Source organism: Centropristis striata, chromosome 23 (assembly GCF_030273125.1).
Source record: "Centropristis striata isolate RG_2023a ecotype Rhode Island chromosome 23, C.striata_1.0, whole genome shotgun sequence".
Lineage (NCBI taxonomy): Eukaryota > Metazoa > Chordata > Actinopteri > Perciformes > Serranidae > Centropristis > Centropristis striata.
In genome coordinates this window covers 25256951-25275996 of record NC_081539.1, presented here as the reverse complement: position 1 = coordinate 25275996, position 19046 = coordinate 25256951, and the positions used below count along the sequence as shown (strand labels likewise).

General features: G+C 41.7%; 1 protein-coding gene across 3 annotated transcripts in view; it reads left to right on the top strand.

Moving 5' to 3' along the window:
- Positions 1 to 16025, top strand: part of jcada (junctional cadherin 5 associated a) — a 29222-nt gene extending 13197 nt beyond the window's left edge. For all 3 annotated transcript variants that reach the window (XM_059326565.1, XM_059326566.1, XM_059326567.1), the window contains exons 2-5: positions 3482 to 4018; positions 7313 to 8248; positions 9265 to 12854; positions 13995 to 16025. In XM_059326565.1, the coding sequence (XP_059182548.1) occupies positions 3648 to 4018; positions 7313 to 8248; positions 9265 to 12854; positions 13995 to 14029 (4932 nt within the window). In that variant the 5' untranslated portion in view covers positions 3482 to 3647 and the 3' untranslated portion in view covers positions 14030 to 16025. The remainder of the gene's footprint in view (positions 1 to 3481; positions 4019 to 7312; positions 8249 to 9264; positions 12855 to 13994) is intronic.
- The last annotated feature ends 3021 nt before the right edge of the window (positions 16026 to 19046 follow it).

Here is a 19046-nt window from a genome sequence, read left to right as displayed (position 1 = left end):
ATTCTGTACTTTTCTCAAGCACTCAGAAATTGTAGTAGTTTTGAAATATGCAAACCCTTATCCAAGGCTGACATTTTTTTGTAGTAACAATTGAACTGTTCATAATTAACATCCCTAGTTGGTTCTTAATTTAAAGCAGATGTTGAGTTACATTTTGGAGAAACATTTGTTTTCATCAAATGAGTTTGAATAATCTGTAGTGATAAATGACCACAAACACTAACATCTTGGCTTCAGTTTTACTGGCATTCACAGTGTCTCAGGGACACTGTGACGTATTGAACAAAGTTACTGGCCTGTTGCCCAGTAAGTTCAACCACAGTTCATGAAATAACAGTCAATGAAAAACCGTATGTCCCATGGCCTTCTGGTAGAAAACGAAGGAAAACAAAACCCAATATTTGCATCTACATTTTTCAAAAGAACCTCCCGACCAAACTCAGAACTGGCCTCTCTTTGAGGAGATTACTCAAATGGAAAGAGTTAAACTCAACAAAAGTATTAACTGGGTAAGCGCCAAGAGTCAATCCTCCAAAACTAACAGGTTTAAGGTTTTAAATGAAAAAGATAATCGTATTAGAGAGCCAGACGTACAAAGAGAGCCGCATTTCACGGTCTTGGATCCTGTTAATCACCTAGTAGGCTATCCTAGGGTTCAGGTACAAGGAGGAGGGAGGGAGGGAGTTGGAGGAAATAGAGCGGGGTAGTGATGCTGCCCTCTGAGTCAGGGCTCCTTTCATAGATGGATTTTGTCATCTCTATGGGACTATCATGGCTAAACAAATGCTAAGAAGCAAAACAAATGCTAATCTGTTTGCAGCTGAATACATTTCGTTGAGGCTGTGTTGGTCGTCTCTATCTCTGAACTGAAAACAAGCAATTTGGCTGTGCCATTAAATGATCATAGTGTGATTGGCTTTTAAACTGTCTGAACAGCATTTGATTCTGGCAACGAGACTCACACTGCTGTTCCTGAATGCCATTTCTTATTAAGGACAGCCAGGTTGTTGGCAGTCTGCTCCAGTGGAGAGTATTGAATGAGTGGGCTGCAGCAGCATCTGTCCTGTTGACAAGGCAGCATGCATGACTTCATCAAGGGCGTTACATCATGAGCAGATGCACCCTGGGTATCATCAATTCAATTTCTTCATCAGTTCTTGATACTTTCTTCTTTACTTGAATTTTTTGGGGCAGAAAGCAAAAGTCAAAATGCCATCTTGCCTTTACAATCTTTGTAGGTTATCCGGTTCCTATTCCATCTTCAAGCTTAATTAAAACACTTAGAGCATTGACATAGGGCTGCAACTTTCTATTATTTTCATTCTTGATTAGTTTGTTGATTATTTATATTTTGTTCATTAGCTGACATTGTTTTGTAGTCCATTAAAATCTATTTAAAATATCCTAACAATACGGAATTTTGGGCTCCATACCGGCATTAGGGAGTAAAAAATTCCCTTATCCATATATTAGCTGAATGTTACTGTTCTTGCCGCCAACTAGGGCTGCACGATTATGGCCAAAATGATAATCACGATTATTTTGATCAATATTGTAATCACGATTATTAATCACAATTATTCATCATGTTAGGGAAAACATCTGTATTTTTATTGCACTACTTTTAAACAAACAATAGGAACAGTTTTTATAGTGTGTACAGAGTGTCCGGTGTTTGTTGTAAACAAACAGAGATTGCTAAGTGAACACCTCCTGCAGCAGCAGCACATACACACTGTAGTCCTACAGAGCTAACTGTTAGCCTATTAGCAATTTGCAGACTGGACGCAAAGAGGTTAACATCCCCTCCGGCTCTGCAGCTGGGAGAGACTGCTGCAGGAGGACTGTGCCGATTCGACTCGTTCTTACTCTTCTTAACGAGCGGTCATTAAAAAGAGTAAGAACGAGTCTCCAATAACACCAGAAAAAGTCGCTGCATTTTTCGCCAGTCATTTTTTTTTTAAAATAGTCACTAAGGGGGTCTGAAAAGTCGCTAAATATGCAGGAGAGCCGCATTTTAAAATGGAAATATCGCCAACGATCAGGTCAATTAAATCGTGGCGGCCAAAATCGTGATCACGATAAAAATTCAATTAATTGTGCAACCCTACCGCCAACTGTACTCATCCTCTGTGTTGAATGACATTATAGGGTTGACATCACTGAGAGCAGCTTTTTGTCTCTCATGCTTCCTGGGACTGGATTGTAAACCGCAGCATGCTCTGCTGGATGAACTTGGCGGTAACACCATTTCTATATTACAACGTTTCATATCAGCGCATATCAGACATCATTTACGATGATACTAATATATTGTAAAATCAGGCAGACTGACAAAACCTCCTGGAAGGCATGGGAAAACTTCTTCTCAAATGTTACCGTCCTGCTCTCATCCACTAAAATTATATGCGGTTTGCCTACTACCGTTTGTCTGATTCCATGTTAATGCGGCATATCTGTAATAGCCCAATACCGGCCGAAAATACTGGCAGAACAATATATGGGTCAGGTGCATCATCACATGGCTTGTGTTGTCCAACTAGTCACACACCTTCATATATATTCAACCGAGTATCATAGAGGACGAAGAAAACCACCAAAATTCACATTTAAACAGCAACAACTATGATTTTTTTGATCAACTGATCAATTAATTGTCTAATCATTTGAGCTCTACATACAGAAGAGAGGGTATGGAGCATGTGGAATTATTTGTTCAGTTCATTTCTGTTCATATATTCTATTTTTTATACTGATTTCAATTCTGTACTTTTCTCAAGCACTCAGAAATTGTAGTAGTTTTGAAATATGCAAACCCTTATCCAAGACTGAAATTTTTTCAGGGCATATAGCTGAAAAAATTTCCTCATCCTTTTAGACTAGGAGCAGAAAATACCTTTGAGATGAAGAAGAAAAAGTGGAGAAAGAGGATACGGAAGTGAGCAGAGAGGAATACAATCCCCCAGTTGCCTCACAGATTCAAAACAGTAGCAGTGGTTGGCTGCTAACAGCTACCTTACAGACACTATATAGAAGTCTACAGGGAACCACTGTAAACAGTGACATTTCACTGCAGCACCAGCAGCCTTCTGAAACTCTTGCTGCCGCTGATCACCATGTTATTCAGGGCTGTTTTTGAGGGTGTTTGTTTACCTCCCCGTCCTCCTGTTCTGGACATGGATGGGTTTGGTGCCGGTGATCTCCGAGTTAGATGGAAAGAGGGTTGTTGCTAGGAGGACTGGAGAATAGAGGAGGGAGGGACAGGCTGCTGGGAAGGCGGGTGATCTCGGTTTTGTCGTGGCGGCTCACAATTTGGGTTCGGGGGTCTTTTTTTGTTTCGTCCCCTCAATTGTTCATATGGTTTGGGACCCTTGACAAAAACTGGACACGGGTAGCGGGCATAATGGTTTTAGCGTCACCTTCTTTTCTCTGTCTCTCTTCTTGTCTCCTCATGTCGTCCCCCTCTCTCTTTTTTTCCCAGTGATGGCCTCAGCTGCGCAGCTGTGCCGGTGATCCTGCCGCTGCACGTAGGGAAGAAGCAGAGACGCCTTGACAACCGACCTACCTTCCTCTCTCGAAAAAAGAAAACAAAAAAAAAGGCAGAGAGAGGAAAAAAAGAAAACACACCAGCATAAACAAATGCGACCATGTACAGCGTGGAGGACCTCCTCATTTCTCATGGATACAAGCTGCCCAAGCATGCCACCTCCTCCTCCACCCCTACCCCAGCCCCCGCGTCCTCGTCCCGCCAGGCTCCCTCGTCCTCACCGCCGTCCTACAGCAAACACCATGACATCCTGGAGAACAGGCCCGGTCCCAGGACAGTGAACGGCTATGAAAGAGGGCCCGGGATGCCTTATGGTAATGGAGGCGGATCCAGGCAGCCCCAAGCCTATGGCAGCGGCTGTCCCAACAACAACAACGACCCCAGGGACAGGAGTCTGTCCAAGAGGGAGGGCGAGGGCCGGTGCCAAATTGACACCCACTCCTTGGGAGAGTCGCTGACCTCAGACAGCGGGTAAGACAAACTGTCCTGTACCTTGAGACCAGAGGTGCTCCTGTCTGATGGACCCTTTTGCATGCCCTGTCCTGGTTATGGTTGTCCTCAATATCTATTGATAAATGACACAATCCTTCATTGTTATGGTGCTTCGATGGAGCAGATTAACGAAAATAAATACCTCATCATGGAGTTTTGCATGGGGACTTTGCATGGCATCTTAAATGGAACTGCTGCTCAGTCCCTGCTGCCATCTCTCTCTTCTTTCCCCTGGTGTGTAACTTCCTCTCACTTCATCTCTATTCCCCTCTCTCTTTCCAATCAAGTCTTGGGCAGGGGGAGGAGGGATAGTGTGTGCTGGAGTCTTAATCTGCCACATGGGACCTTGGAGTTGTAATCAAAACAGCTTTTGGGCAAACCTGTGTGCCCCATTTGAGCATACCCAATCCTACACACACAGGTTGCCAGGTTTGTCCCCAAACATAGCCAATAAGCCCAACCGGCTCCCGCTGTTTCACAAGCACTACTTATATAATGCATACATCATCAATAATACAGGATCCATATAGGGTGTATTTAAATATGTATATGGAGGAAAGGCTATATTTAGCTTAGTCTGGCGTTATGTAATTGAAACCCTCTTGGGTAGGAACTGTTAGAACGTATGATATTTCCAGAGATATCGCCCGGCTGCAGCCAATCTGTTTTTTCCTGAAAACAGGATTGTTTAATTTGCCTATTTGCACCAGTTCTGGGGCTTGGTGTGCTGTAACTGAGACAAAGTCAATACAGCTGTTCCCATGTCCACACAATTAGGCAGGCTTGTCAGATTTTCCCCCCCTTTTTCCTTACATTTTGTTTGACTGACTTTCTTTTTTTCCCCCTAATCTCTTTTTGCCACCAGCCAGTGACAGAGCATCTGAAAATAGTCAAATGACCTTGAATAATGTCAGTGCTTGTGTTGGTGTTTTTTCACTTTTCGGTTTTATTCTTTGAGACGAGTAATCCGCATTTTCATGTCGCTGCTCCGCCAGTGCTATCAGAGCATTCTATTGGGAATGTGGGAATTGCTAAGACATATGTTCTGCGATTTCAGTCTGTTATTTGTTCATCCTCCTTTTTTTCCCCCCTCTCTTCCAAATCCGTTTTGCCTGGCAGCTTTAGTTTAGATAAGGAACAGGCCTATCTTGGCACTCCCATTAGGCAGTGCTACTTAGACCCAATTAGGCTAATGATGGTAACTCATCTTACATAAGATGCCCTCAAATTCACTAGATTGGCATGGCTTGGCCCCCTTCCCCCAGCAAACATCTCTGGCCAGTGATGATCATGGATGGAAATGTCAAGGACGCTCAGTGGCCTCGGCCTCGAGGGGCTGTGCACATGTGCTTGCGTCTTATTTGCGTTGTCAGTCAGTCAGTCAGTCACTCCACAAATAGACTGAAATGATCAGACTGTATGCAGAGACCCACTGCATCTTGTTGTAGCCCATCAAGTCTGCCATCAAACATCCCCTCAGAGATATACTAGCTTTCCTTACACTGGATTCAGAAAATGCTGTTTTTTTTCTCACATTAGAAGCTAAAGAACAGTGCAATACGCAGATTGTCAATGAAACGTCCTCTAAATTGTTGATCTGTCTTGGAGGTCATCCGGGACTAACAGCCACAGTGTATCATTGTGTAATGTATTCATTATGCCCCACAGAAATCACAATTACCAGACGCTGCAACACTACTCATGGTCTTCTGTCTCCATCTAGTGGGAGATGCTTTCTTTTTTCTAGTGTGTCCACATTGTAGACTGTCAGTGGTTATGTGCTTCTTATCATTTAAACATTATCTATTTGTTGGCTTTTGATGGCCCTGAACTATTGCGTTTTAGTGTTTTGATTCTTTGATTGCTTTAATGTAGACATGCATAAGTTTTGCTCAATGATTACAGTGAGTAGCTCATCACACTGCAAAAAAGATGTGTCAAAAAACAAGATAAAAACACTAAATCTGAGGGAAATGATCTTGCTGCATGGACAGATAATTTCACTTGACAAGATTTCTTAAATTAGATTATTAAATCTAGAAATTAGCATGTTGAACGCTTTAAATAAGAAATTAACTCTTAAAAGAAGATCAATTAAAACTGCAAGCAGCGATGAACTGGCCGGAGCAGAGTGCACTGCAAATTATTTGTTTCTTACCAAGATTTTTAAAAAACTTAAGATTTAGAAGTGTGACATAATTGATCTTGTTTTAAGAGTTATTTCTTATTTTAAGCGTTCAACATGCTTATTTCTAGATTTAACAATCTTAATTTAAGAAATCTTGTCAAGTGAAATTATCTGTCCATGCAGCAAGATCATTTCCCTCAGATTTAGTGTTTTTATCTTGTTTTTAGACACACCTTTTTTACAATGCACATTCCTTTGGCTCATCTCTACATCAGATGTAACTCAAAGGATCTCAAAGGTCTGTTAATGTTTGGAATGTCAACTAGTTTGTACAACACATAATCTGACAATGTCTGAAGGCAAAAATGTTTATAGCTTTTTTAAAAGCTGCAGACCCTTTCAATGTCGACATCATGATTACGTCACGGTACGTCACAGCTGGAGGCAAAACTAAGAAAAACTGGAAGCAATCAGAAATCAATGCATAAGAGTAGGACACATGTTCTACTGAAAATGTCCTCTTGCTTTGTTGTTGGGTGCCAGAAGTTTAAATGTGCCACTGTGCAGACAACTATCATTAAACACAAACTGCAGGCTCACATTAACAAGACAATAACATTGGACTGAGGCCAATCTAGAGTGAGTGATCATACATATTCAGAGAAAACTATTTTTTTCAGCCACTGTTAAAAAAACAAGAAAACAGAACTTGCCAGTCAACATTAACTAATGAGTTCACCGAAGCTCCAACCACAAGAAAGTATTCTCATGTTTACTAGCAGAAAATGTGTCTTTACTCTGTTTAGAACAGCCTACCTTCATCGATCAAATATGTGGATAAAAGGATACACTTTAGGTCAGTCTTTTGTGGAAGGAATATATAGTGTTGAACACAAAAGGGGACAGAAGTCATTGCAAAAAAAAAAAAAAAGAAAAAAAAAATTCACCTTGAGCAACGACTTCAAACCCAGTCTACCTCTGCACACCTGGCAAAGTGTTGTATAAACTGGTCTTGCTTGTCTGATTGTTACAAAGACCCAATTCTGATGTGGGAAAGGTTTAGGGGGACCATTGGGTTTTAGGAGGTTTTCAGACATGCACTTTGTTTGAAGCATAACAAGGCTTTTATTTGTGTTACCTCATAGGTTCTGTGATGGCACCAGAGGTCAACCACAGTCCAAGGATGTGTCCTACTGGAGGAGGAGAGGCCAGGACTTCACTGTGTTGCTGGACTATGCTGACCTCAGAGACCCCCATGGAGGAGGCCCGGGGGGTTACTGTAGGCCAGAGGGGTCTCAACAAGCAAGAGGCCAAGAGTTATCTGCAGAGGAGCGTCAGAGGCTAGCTCAGGAGAGACAACGCTGGGCAGCCCAGGCCCAGGCTCAGGTGCAGGCTCAGGCCCAGGTCCAAGCTCAGACCCGCTCTCGAGAGAGGGAAGCTGCTCTCCACCAGTGGAGGATGGCGAGTGAGAGGAAGTGCCAGAGCCTAGGGACAGAGGAGTGGCGTCCAGCCGTGAGCTTTAGCCGCCAGCTGTCACAGAGTGAGGGTGAGCGTTGGGCACAGGAGCAGCAGCGGCTCCATGCCAGGACACCAGAGGGTATGGTAGTCCATCCAAGGACCAAAGCCAAATCCCAGTCCCTGCCCAGGATGCTGCAGCCTGAGAGCCTGCAGTTTGTGGACATAGACTCGTCCGGTCTGGAACTGTACAGGCGGGTCAATGGCCACCCGCTGTCACAGCACGACTTTTATAGGGCACCCCGCTGGCCGGAAAATGGCAGGCCGGCTAGCGCCAACCAACTCTCAATGACACCAAAGCCCCGCTTCACCCGACCCCCCAGACCTCCCTCTTATGAGATGCACCAGCAGATCAGGGGAAGCTGTGAGATATTGTCTGGGAGAGACTCAGTGATTCCACAGGCCAGGGACAGAACCCCACTTCCAATATCAAGGACAGGTGACCCTCAACTGGACTATTTTGCACAGGACTCTGGACCTCCAGGATACATCCCTCCCCCATCATATAAAAGAGCTCCTATAATGGCAGGGAGGCGGGGATACGGTGAAATTACTGTTGACTACAGGTAAATAAGTCTTTATTTTCCTTGTCTGAGAAATGCTAGGGGGAGAACTATAAATGTTTCACTTTCACATTACTTGGCTGCGCTTTCACCAAAGCTGATTATTGGTTTTACAATATTATTATGTGATTGGACTTCTTCCAGAGGTTGTGATGTTCTGTAATGTAAACATGAGACTAAATAAAGCTTCAATTTAGCGAAAGAAAGATATAGCTCAGAGTTGGCAAAAGTAGAGATATTTCACATATTTAATACACATTTTTAAAGTTATACAAACGGTAATAAGATACAGTTATTGATCCAGTTTGACAGACACAATGTATCCACCCCATATTTTGCTCCAACAGAGCCCCATCGCTATTATACATTTACTGTAGCTTTTGTATTCAAACAGAATTTATTCTTTAAGAACTTACATGTCTAATAAAGTTAAGTATGATGAAAATCATGAGACACAGAACATAAAATATAATAAATACAATTGAAAAAGACAATAAATGAAGAAATAATAACAATAACAATCAGAATAAGTTATAAATTAGCAGTTACAAAAATGATGCCATATAGCATAACATTTCTGAGCATAGCCTCTTGTTTAAAAGCAAATTTTCTCCATTGTAAAATGAATATAAGGTAGTTTATCCAGAGAAATGTTTCCTTCCATTAAAGTGGTGTAAGACATCTGCTAGAAAACATGCAAAAGCTATTACATTTTTTGTCAGGCTACTAAAATGAACATCTTGTGGAGCTACTGGAAATGCTGCTGCAGTAGCAGAATGTTGTAATGAGTTCTTCCAGCATGGTCTAAACGGTTTTAAATATTTTTTTTAATGTGTTCTGGAACTGGGTTCTATTTCCCTTGGGTCTACTGCAAAAGTAATCATTATCTCGCTTAACACATGCCAAGAGAGCAATATAATTAAATTTACACCATCTTTTCACCCTTTTGTTATTCCCATTTGTCTTGATGGAGTCATTGTTGTTTAGATTAAGTCCAACTGTGCTGTTTTTACTCCTAGGTACAGAGGGGATGTGTACCAGCAGATACAAGTGGCTCCAGATGGATCTCACTGGTTCACCAGACATCCAGTTGGTTCCTGGCCTGATCCCCAGAGAGAAAGGAGCATGTCCAGCCAGAAGCAGCTTTACCCTGTGTATACGACCCAAGAGCGTCCTGGTGGAGGGATCCAATACATCCCCTTTGATGACCCCCGCATCCGCCATATTTCCTCAGCCCTGGGTGGCAACTCCCTGACAGATGCTGACAAGATCCGGCACATCCGTAACGAGCTTCCCAGCGTCACCGTGTCGGAGCCTCCATCCAACGACAGTGCCTTTTTGCCCCCGCCATTGGGGCCTTTCATCTCTGCCAGACTGGCCGATGATGCTAACCAGACGTCTTCGAGCGACTTCGACAATGACAATAACAGGTGGCACAGTGATTTGCACAAAGAGGCTGTCGATAACTTCCCAGCAACTGACCAAAACTGCAACAGCAGATTTCCCAAAAACCAACGTCCTCCTTCGTCGCCCTCTTCAGCCTTCCAGATCCCATTAACAAGAAGTTCTTCTCGACAGGGGTCAAGTTCAGATCAGGTCTTTGCAGAAACCATCACCCAAGTGAAGAAAATTGCCCCAGATTCAGGGCCAGAGAACACTAAGAGAAGAGTGAGTGAGACCATCTTCTGCCTTGTGTCTGTCCCCGTTCACACACCGACTAACATCAGCAAAGACCTAGCGGCAGATCAGAACAACAATGAGACAATACCAAGCCTGACTGTTAACAAAACGGAAACTTTCGCTGTAGGCCTCAAAGAGAGCCACAACGTGAGGAGCAAATCGGTGAATGAGATGCCCATCAAACCCTACTACTCTCACTTTCACACCAGCAGCACATCCTCAATGAGGAACTACAAGAGGGCTCCTCTAAGGAAGGAGATAATAGATGCCTGGGCACTTCAAGCCAGTGAAGACAAAGAGTTGTGCTATGCTGGGTCCTGGCCTGGAAACCAGTACCGTAACCAGGAAACCCAGACTGGCTCACCTTTGACGGTGGTGAAAAGTCCAGAACCCCAGAGTCCTCCTAAGGGAAGAGAGCCTGTTCAGTCTGTCTCAGACACAACCACAGACAGCGGTGTGGGGACAGACAGTAACTCCTCCTATGGTTACCCAATGGCAGGCCAGAAAAACCTTCATCCTTCAAGCAACAGCGCCTTCTCTCGTCTTAGTCTCAGTCCAACAGAACCAACGCCCCTTCAATCCTCACCAAAAGACCCAATCTCCCCAGCAAAGGTGCGGGATCAGGGAGAGCAGCCAACTTCCCCGAGGAAGAGCAACTCCAGTCCCCCGGAAAGTGAAGAGCAAGTTACCTTTGGTCAGTTTCTCTTAAAACCAGTGAACCGACGACCTTTTGATGCCATTGGTGAACTGGAGACCATTAATAAGGAGATGGAAGACACAATCAGCAAGAGACCCAATGTGGGTCAGTGCATTGACGATCTAGATGGGGCGAATAAGAAATTAGACTGGTTTAAATCAGGAGCACATTTCACTGGTCCAGAACCAGGCAGGGAAGCAATCAGTCTTCCACCAATGCACATAGAAAAACCCAACAATATGAAAGTCAGATCGAAGTCCTTGGCTTCTACTGCTGAACTAGACTCCATGGACATGAAGAGTACTTTCTCCAGGCCACAGGCCAACAACATACCATCAACAAATGAGCTACCCATGCTGTACAACCCAGTCCCCAGAGACAGTTGCCTCCTACCCCTACACAATGAGTCACACCGGCTCTACAGACAGGACATCCCAGTCCCTCAAGAGTCCTTGCTGAGGGATGTGGGGTTAACTGTCTACACAGAGACTCCTGGTGGTCCTGGGGAGCCAATGCAGCGCTCCCTCTCAGTCCCTTCTCCACTCGATCATAAGGAGTTTAGTCAGTCAGTACAGCCCTCGTGGGAAAGCAGGACAGCACTTGTTAAAAATAGTGGTAGCCCTGAGCACAATTCAAGTAAAGAGCTTTACGCTGAGGAAGAGAGTGAGAGAGAGGCTAAATCAGACATCGGTGTTCCACCATTCAGGGGTGAGGTGAATTTAAGCATCTGTAGATCCAGGAGTGAAAACAGCAGATCACCTCAGAAAGAGAGATCACATATCAACAGGTTGACCAGGGAGGTTTCGTTTGTGTTAAAGGATGATGATGGCGATGCGAGATATTCCATCTCTGAGCCTCTGATGTACAAGAATGAGTCAACCATGGCAGATAGGCATCTGGAGAGCTTACTGATTAAGGAGAAAGCTAATTCTTTACCTGCAGAGGACCTTAGCAACCTATATGAGGTCAAATGTGCAAAAGGTATCCCTGAAAATGAGTCAATCGAGCAGAGGGCTGCCAGAATCCTGGGTATAGCTGTTCCAGTGGAGGCCTTGGGTGTGGCTGACAAACAGTCAGAGGACAACCAGGATGATCTGGATACCACTGGAGCTGAGGAACGACAAAGTCAAGGTGAAGAGACACAGCAAGTTATAGTAGAGTGTGAGCAAGTCAAAGATGAGTCTCTAATTGTCCAGGCAGCAGAGGCAGAGGAGGATAAGGAGACAGGATCAGGAGCTGACCATGAAGGAGAAGATAGACAAAAGCACAGCACCAACCACAATGATGGTGAAGACAGCGAGGACACTGAGATTCAGTCCCTGGTGGTACTGGACCTGCCTGAGTTCCCACCTCATAAGCTCCCCCTATCCCTCCCCGTCACCCCTGATGACAAGCTATCACTCAGCACATGCAGCGTGGAGAGGAGGGGGCGAGGTGGAGCGTGCAAACTAATCGAATCTCTGCAAGATAAGCTAAACTCTTCTGCTTCTTCATCTAACTCATCTTTGGGCAGGTCAACCCCAGACAGAATGGCCCGTCTGAAAGAGCTGGACTCAGTGTCTCGGATAAGACGCCTCAGCCTCAAAGGTTCAGAGTCTGGAGGAGAAGTCGATCCTGAGGAACAGGCTGGTGACACGGAGGAGAGTGAAGTTCAGGAAGTGGCAAAGGAGGAAGTTGTGGAGCAACAAGAAGAGGAAGAGGAGAAGGAATTGGAGGGAGAAGGAGTGCAAAAGGAGGAGAACCCAGATGAACATGAGAATGCACATGAAACACATGATAAGTTGGGAGATCCTGAAGAAGATTGTAAACCTAAAGAAGAAGTGAATGAAGAGATATGTGGGGAAGAGCAAAGACAAGAAGAGGAGACAGAACAGATGAATGTTGAGATTGCACTAAAAGCAGAGAATGAAGGGAGTAAAGAAGTAGAAGTTGAATTAAAAACAGAAGAGTCAGAAGGAGAGGTGGAGCTGAAAATTGTAGAGGATGACAAAGAAAAGCCTTTGGAGGAAGTGAAAGATGGACACAGTACAAAGATCAGTAGAGCTGAGGCAACACAAAATACTAAGGGAGGAAAGGTGCCCAAACCGAAGCAGCGCACCAAGCTGCAGAAGCCCCCTCTGCTTCCTAAACCTCGCAGTGTTCCCAAGAGAGAAATAACGCTGCCTGTCAGCTTCAGCACTGGGACCTGTGGCCCCTCAAATATGGAGGATGAGGAGATGCTCTCTGTCTCAGGTGGGTACAAAATAGGGCTGTACCAAATAGTTTAAAGATTCAAAGCTTTATTCATAACGTAGAATCCTAAATCAACATTTTAATGCATTCTGTTTAAAACCAGATTTCTACATTGTTTCAGATAAAGTAGAGGCTACATTTTCATAAGGGCCCCCATTTAAAAAGATTTCTGCTTGTTGATATGATGAAGACCAGAGTTCTGTAGTTGTCAACTACAGTTGAGGAGATAAGCATGGAGGAAGTGACACCTTTGATCAGAATAGTCTTATGACTCTTACTCACGTTCGACTCACTTCTATAGGGAATTAAACAGTAAACATAAGTTATTCCCCATTTAATTGGAGATTCCCTGGAACTCCATAGACCCTTGGTTGAGAACCACTGATTTGTAGAAAATACACATTGAATTCTAGTGTTTGCTGATGAATAATTCCAACAAGTAACTCACCCTAAAACTCACCCACTGGTAACGTTTAGAGGTGTAAGTAGAGCTATAGATTGGAGGTCTTTACACTCTGAACCCATTGGCTTTTGCTGTGATGATGATTTAGCCTCTGGGGAAGCAGACAATTTTTCTGGGGTTCTGTTGTAACCAGTTGATATCTAGATAACAGATATCAGGGCCAAGACTTCCACTTCTGTTCCCTGGTCATCCTTGAAAGTCTTTTTTTGGAGTTGTTGTAGGTCCACACAGACTATTTACCTAAATTTAACCAACGCCTGCTTAAACATGATTTGTCAATACTACTTGAACTATAAATGGAATCTAGAACACTTCCCAGGCCCCTGATCTTGTCCTGTTGCCTTCCAATTCAGCATTCATATGCGGACTAGGTCAGGCGAGCAGTTTCCCTGTGCTTCCAGCCTTTATGCTAAGCTAGGCTAACCTTGTATGACTGATATCAATCTTCTCATCTCAGAAATAAAGCAAAGCCTGAATTTTTTGATCTATGCTTTTAATGGTGCCCTGTGAAGTTTCTTGTAAAAAAAAAAAGTTACTGTTTACCAGCAGGCCTTGTGTGAATCCTTGAACTCAGTCAAAAACTCCACAGGGTGCCTTTAATTTCCACCTTTTAAAAGCCAAATAATATCCTGTTGATTGTGTTGTCTTATCTTTTATTTCCTCTCTTTTCTCATCAGACTCCTACGACCCCAGTCGAGTGGAGAGAGTGTAACCTCTAACACTGCCTTCACCACTGTGGAAATCTGTCTTTCTCAAGTTAACAGCTTTTTCCAACAACAAAGGCTTTCATCTCACCTCGCGGCTTAGTCAGCCATGACCCCCTCCAATATTGTTACGCATTACTTCTCACGGAACTGACTGTCCTGGTGCTGCGAGAGCATTTTTACAGCCAAATAAAGGCGCCGCTGGTGCCAATTCTCCAGGCCTTTTCAACCTCGACGTCCTCGTCCTTCCATTCTCTCCACCTCTCCAAAAGTTTATTTGCTCAAGCAAGCGCACTTCCTCCTTTTGAAGTCGTCTTATTTTGCTTTTGGAAAAATGCATGTCATTATTCCCGTCTGCGCTCGGGCTCCTTCTCGAGCTTGGGTGTTGAAATATGAATGTAAAAGTGCTTCTGCTCAACAAACAAAAGAAATGTAACAGAAAAAAAACAACAGGAAGGCAACAGTATTGCATTACAATCAGTATTAACCTACACCAAATGTAAATAAGAAAGAGTTATAAGATTTTATTAAGAATATTAAAAAAAACAATTTAATTGTCATTTAATTGCTGAAGAAATGTATATTTTCTTATCTATGTTAAGAAAAGACTAGATTTTTGGAAGTGTAGTCTTTGGGTGTATTACTAATAATGAAACCCTCTGTTCTTTATTCTTATACTTGTGTGATAGAGAATGTACTCAGAGAGCCTGGATTGCAATGAGAAACACTGTGGTCCTTGAATAGTTTCACTAAGAGCAATATAGTCGTCGTATACGGGACATTTGTGATTTGAGTAGTAAGTCTCCATTTCAAGGAGCTGATCTCATTTAAACGTCTGCTTTAAAGCTCTACCTTTTGGTACAAGTGTTAGGTTTGCACTGCTGAGATTATTGGCTTTATGTTACCAGTGAGCACCTGATAATCTCTTCAAATACTCAGAGATTAAACTCGGAGGGATTCCTGTCAGCACCCTCCCCGTTCTCCGGTGCCGTCGGTCTCAGCATCAGCAATTTCAACGTGTATCAGACACATCTGACTTAAGTGTTATTTTTGTTCATCCTCATACTGTTGAAGAAGAAAATCTATATTTTGTGGCATTAACAGAAGTCTATATTTAACCGTGGAGGTTTCCTTTTGTTCACATCTTTGTTTATGTGTGATTTCAGAAGTGCTTTTTTTGCAGGAAATGATAGATGTAGCTATATTGATCGCAGTGTGCCTTGTACACACTGTTTCTGTGGAGAACTTCATTTGTGTGTAACACATCCAGTATTGATAAATTCTACAACCTTGATTGCAAAAAAAGGGGGACACTGTATAAAATGGAAACAGAACAGAATGTGCTAATCCTTTTTGACTTTATATCAATGGAAAGCTAATCAAAGACAGTATATTTAATGTTATCAAAATTTTGTGAATGTATGCTTTCTCTGAATTTGATGCCAGCAACACATTTATAACAAGTTGGAAAAGGGGCAACAAAAGACTGGGGAAGATTTGGAATGCTCAAAAACCGCCAGTTTGGAACATTCCACAAGTAAACAGGTTAACTGGTTACAGGTAACAGGATCATGATTGGGTATGAAAGGAGCCTCCTATGGGCTGAAATATGTGCCACCAGAACTGAATTTAAATCACATAATTTGAATTTGTATTGTTCAATTTGAATCATTGCATTGAAAAACTGAATCTGAATTGTAATTTGAAATTTAATTTATTAGTTTGGAACTGAACAGTTCGCAAAATTCAATTTGAATTTTCTGCGACGAACATCCGGTTAGTTGAGGCAGAGCAAATCAAGCACAGATACAGAGCGCCACTTCGGCCAATCAGCACCTTCAGTTTTTTTTGTAACATTTGTTGCCACCCGGTTGCCACTTGCCATGAAACAGAGAAGAAGTTAGACTGGCTTGACCATTGATTGGCTGAAGAGGTGCTATGGCAACCGGGTGGCAACAAATGTTACAAAAGAAAACTGATGTGCTGATTGGCCGAAGAGGCGCTCTGTGTATCTGCGCTCGATTGCTCTGCCTCAACTACCCGGATGTTCGTCGCAGATTTTCGAACTGAATTTGAATTGTGAGAACTGAATGTTCAGTTCCAAACTAATAAATTCAATTTCAAATTATAGTTCACATTCAGTTTTTCAATGCAATGATTCATGTTGAACAATAGAAAATTCTAATTATGTGATTCAAATTCATTTTTTTGATGCAATTATTCAAGTTAAGCAATTCAAATTCAAACATAAATAATTCAAATTCAGTTTCTGGTGGCACATATTTCAGCTCATAACCTCATCAAAAGGCTCATACAACACTGTTTCTTAATGCACTATTGCAAGGAATTTAGGGATTTCACCATCTACAATCCATAACACCATTTAAAGATTCAGAACATCTTTACACGTGAGAGGCAAGGCTGAAATCAAACGCTGGATGTCTGTGACCTTTGACCCCTCAGGCAGCAATTGTTACGTGTTGTTAAAAGAAAAGGTGATGTAACAGTGGTAGACATGCCCCTGTGCCAACATTTTGGGGGAATGTGTTGCAGTCATCAAATTCAGAACAAGTGTATATTTACAATAAACAAAGATTATCAGTGTGAACATTAAATATATTGTGTTTATACACTTTCGATTGAATATATATCAAAAAGGATTTGCAAATGATCACGCTCTTTAACTTTTATTTACGTTTTTGATCAGCGTCCCAACTTTTCTGGAATCAGGGCTGTTTTATAAAATGCACTTCACTAATTAATTTTACTTTAATGAAAACATTTGGAGTTGTTATGGCAATAATAATAATAATATTTAGCTGAATAAGCTTAATATTGATGCTGTACAGAACTTTGCTGTTGGAATACTAATCACAGTATCTGAACATGTTGAAGAATTTAATGTTGACATATCAGTGTTGTTGTGTGTTGTGGGCATAACTGGCAATTGGTTTACACTCACTTCACTTACGGGGTAGCAATACAAGAAATTTAAAAACATACCAAACCGAACTTTATGCTATGCATTGGACATCTTACATTTACTGGGTTTAATACCAAAATTCAAAGCTAAAACTGCAACTTCTGGTTTGCTTGTTTGACCCTGTCACTTTTTGATCCAGTATTTGATGTTGAACCTGTTGGATCTGGTTGTAGACTTGCTTAGAAGTGGCTTTGACTGGAGTTCATCAGTGTGAGGTTTTGTCTTTGTCCTGTTACCAACCCAGTACCCGTACCTCTGTGTTCCAGGTAATGTGTTATCTGGTCATTCTCGTAGGTCTTTTTGTACTGCAAGTTCTTTGTAACATGATATAGACTATTGGTGCACATCTTGCTTTGATATTTTCTATTTTCATACAGAAGTATGTACAGCTTCTTTTGTATGCGCGGCATCTTTTTTTCCCCTCTTTTTTTTGTGCATGAAATGCGTCACAGAGAGAAGGTGTATTTGCATATAATTGCATTTGGTACTATATAGTCTATCCAATAAACAACAGTTATATTTCATATAATGTATATTTTATTTTCAAAAAGTTATGCTACATATTTAAAAACAGAACAAGGTATTTTTAGATTATTGTGAAAAGGGAACTGTTTTTGAAGGCACAATATTTGTCTATATTTGAAATGATCATGAGAGTGATGATCAGAAATAGAGACAAGTGTGTGCTATTGTACAGTACTGCAGACTATTCATAAATAAAAGTCTTTGCATGAAACATTTTGTCTCTGATTTTGTTACATGAATATTATACATTAGTGGATGCAATGGGAAAGTTTGGACATTTATTCATGTATTAGATAATAACAGGGAAAAATAAGGAACTACAACAGGTGGGTCCTTGAGGTGAGGCAACAGAATGGTTCTTTTAACCCTTTGATGCACAACATATAAACACCTTCCAATGCACAACATGGGTCAAAAATGAGCCACATTCATTTCCCATGTTATTTCATGCTGGTTGTGTGTTTGAATATGTTTTTTTAATTACAACAGATCATTACATCCATTTTTCCTTTCATACTTTATGAAGAAAAATAGTTTTTGCATTATTACATCAAGTTTACACACATGGGTCAAAATGACCTTGTGCATTAGATGCGTAATGATAAAAAAAAAAGTCATACACTGAATTAACAATTTGATCAAATGTTTGTCTTATTTTTAAAATTAAAAGAGTTGTTAGAACCACCAGATTACATTGGAAAATAGCATATTTTAACATTTGAGACTTATTAGAGCCACCAAATGATAATTTCCATTGGATGTATGTACCAATGTAACAAAATAGGATAGTTAATATTTGTGTCTTCTTTGTCAGGTTTTAAATTGGTCATTGGTGAATTGATGACCCTTTGATGCAAAACATATAAACACCTTCTAATGCACAACATGGGTCAAAAATGATCTTGTGCATTAGAAGCGTAGTGATAAAAAAGGTTTTTATTCAAAAAGTAAGAAATTAAAACAAAAAACTAGTATGCATAATGATCAAAAACAAGTTATTTGAGGAAAACCTGCAATACTGAATGATGTAATTAATTTATTGCAAAGATATAGAATATAATAACTTAATCGGGTCACTTTAGACCATGTAGTGCATCAAAGGGTTAAGGGAGAGAACAGTTATGCATATTTGTACTATGCCCATAAAAAGAATCAAGCACTACTTCCTGTCTGTGGAGCAACAATATCATAAGTCATAAAATCCACTTTTTCGTGACCGACCTCAGTAAAAAGAATGAAAATCCATCATGCTGTACATCAAATAACAGGATAAATGAATCCATATACATAATAGGGTTTGCAAAACAAACGATGATTCAAGTCATAGAGCCTTCAGAAGACAGATGACAGGATTTTCCGTGACCCCTGGCTGCGTTCCAATGCTTTGAGTGCATCAGAAGATGAGTCACTGCTTTGAAGAGCGAGATGCTCAACATGGAGCTGGAGCTTTGTTGTTGTGGAGCTTTGCACTGAAGCACAATTAGTTCTGCACTTAGATTTTACACAGCAGTCCACAT